General features: G+C 43.2%; 1 protein-coding gene across 1 annotated transcript; it reads left to right on the top strand.

Annotated features, from left to right (window-relative positions):
* Window positions 1-615, top strand: LOC147968023 (uncharacterized). The gene has a single exon (XM_087523356.1). It carries the CDS (start codon window positions 1-3, stop codon window positions 613-615), a length of 615 nt encoding a protein of 204 aa, XP_087379482.1.
* The last annotated feature ends 2,000 nt before the right edge of the window (window positions 616-2,615 follow it).

Here is a 2,615-nt window from a genome sequence, read left to right on the forward strand (position 1 = left end):
ATGGAACCGAGGAGCACCGTACTGGACTACTGGTTCGGAGTCCGTGAGCGACAAGGATTCGCCGGTTTCCGCGGCAGCAGCCAGCCGGGCCTGCTCATCGTCGACCGCTCTGGTGTCTACTCCACGGCGAAGCGCCGCTACATCCGCAAGACACGCCACCATAGCTACCGCGCGCTAGCTGCAGATCTCGCTCCGCTCGTCAAGGCCTACCGCTCCCTGCGCAGGCTCGGGCTAAACGAATGGCCGGAGCATGACGAGCGTGCCAGGAGAGAGATTGTGCGGTGGAAGCACATGCTCATGGACGCCTACTGGGACACCGCGCCGGACGAGCTTAGGGCGAGCGCCACGGAGCGGTACCTGAGGGCGCGATACAAGCACGGGATGGTCTACCCTTTCCTGGTGTTCGGCGTCGCCGTCATGGCCTGCTCCAGTCTGGAGCGGCGGATAATGGTCGGGAGTTTCTGCCTCGGCATGCCGCTTCTGTGGTTGCTAGTGCTGGTCTTCTGCTTGTGTGCATGGTGTCTCGTAGCAACGACAGAGGGACTGGTGACCGATAGGTGGACCCTCTCCCGCTCGCAAATACACGACGTCTTAGAATTTGAGTTGGCAAATTGATCTAGAGTACATATATTAGCAGTTTATTTCAGTTTATATTATCGATGTGCTTACTCTATATTTGTAAGACTTAATGAAAATATTTCCGAATTACATATTCTTTTGCATGCTACTGGCAAGACATCGATTACGAAAGGGGGCATTGCCCAAACATTTCATAATCTAGAAAATCTAACTTCGATATGTTGGGACCACCTTGTAACAGCCCTCCTCCTTGCTCTCTTGTCTGTTCCCAGCATGATACGACAATTGGTGTGCAGTCTGATGTTTGCGAGCTTGACCTTGAGCATGTCATCATCTGGCTTAATGTACTTTTTTGGGTTTTCTTTGGTGTAGTGGACCTGAAAATACTGGTACACGATAGGAACTAATTAAGTAGATTACAGAGTGTTGTTTGACTTTGAATAAAAAGCTTCAAATGAACACAGTTTAAATATAGTCAGTAAGAACAATTATAAGTAAATAATGGCAGGAAACAAAAGAAGGGTGCAGAGCTACATTCTTTCCTATGTAGAGTATGAGATGTAAATTGGTTATTTATGGATGTATGGAACTGTAGTGGAGCAGAACTTTGCTTCCTGGGGATCTGGTGCGCTGGTGGAAACAGTCAACGCGCAGGACGCTGTAAGAAAGAGAGGGGTGTGGTAGATATTTCTCCGGCCGCGAGAAGGCCGTTGGCCCATAGGAGAAAGGGCCATAGGCATGCTTTGAGGTAAGAAATCCAGCAAAGATAGTAAGTATGAAAGTTTTGTCTAAAAAAAGAAAAAGGAAAAAATGTTTTTTGTTTTTTTACTTTCTTTTTTACTAAGTGCTGAAAATAAGTAAAGAAGGAAAAATTTCGTAAGAGTGGCTATGAGCTCTAGCATTGTGTTTTCACGTTGTGGACCAACAATGCCATTATAAAAGGAAACAATATTTTTTTTGTTAACCATTTATGGAGATAAAAGAAGCGCATTTTTTGTGCTAGGCCTACATAATTTCTGACCATAGTATAGGTTACCTGAAGATTTGCAAAAGCCACTATAAGAATGGTTGAATGGACAAAGACTGAAATTTGGCCAGAAGAACCGAGAAAATATAAATAAGCATTCCGTGGCATATAGTTGTTTACTCAGTATGAATAAAGGCTGATTTTATCAGGTGTTCTATAAGCATAAATATAATCTCAATGCACCGACAAAATATAAATAAGCACTCCATGGCATATAGTTGTCTACTCAGTATGAATAAAGGCTAATTTTAGCAGGCGTTCTATAAGCATAAATGTAATCTCAATGCACCGAGTTTTGAAATTAAGTACTGACTCTGGATTTTTAATTCCTGCCGGATGCCTGTTGAGATTCAAAGAAGGGCAAAAGGAACCTTGCATGGTTCATCAGATGGCAGAACATGATACTTGGCCTGTGAACCAAAATTCATGCATTCCCTTTGCATGAAGCAACCAAGCAAAATCAGGAGCAAAATAAAGAATGGATAATGTTAGTAGCCCTTTTAGAAGAACAAATCAATCTCCAGTGTTCCAAACATTAAATGTAGTCGCTGATTCTTAGCTTTTATTTGATGACGAGTTGCCATCGATATTCAAAGGAAGGGCAAAAGAATCTCTAATGATCAGGAATGTACATTACGTTTACTCTGCGAGATGAATAAATTAGTAAGAAAGGAGCGCCTTTATGTTAGCAAGCATACCAGTAAACATAAAACATAAGAAGGTGTGCACATTATAACAACAAGAAGACTTAGATTAAGTAGCATGACCCAGCGGCATTTACAATGAGTAGAAAGTTTTATAAGGAGATAATGTAGAAAAAGCCGACGGCGATATTTACAACGCATGGAACCTAATCTGTTCGAGGACCTAAATAGAGGAGTTGTCATGACAGTGGCTCGACATAGTTCTTCAGGTGTCAAAGCCTTGCCTTACAAAGGTGCACAAAATAAACCCAGTGCGTGCCCAAAAGTGCGCTGAATTGACGATCTTCAGTCCTGATGGACAGAGA

Source organism: Triticum urartu, chromosome 5A (assembly GCF_056163025.1).
Source record: "Triticum urartu cultivar PI428250 chromosome 5A, HENAU_Tu73, whole genome shotgun sequence".
Lineage (NCBI taxonomy): Eukaryota > Viridiplantae > Streptophyta > Magnoliopsida > Poales > Poaceae > Triticum > Triticum urartu.

Bases quoted from the DNA above. Each gene is read 5' to 3' on its own strand.
- LOC147968023 (XM_087523356.1), top strand. From the start codon at position 1: ATGGAACCGAGGAGCACCGTACTGGACTACTGGTTCGGAGTCCGTGAG.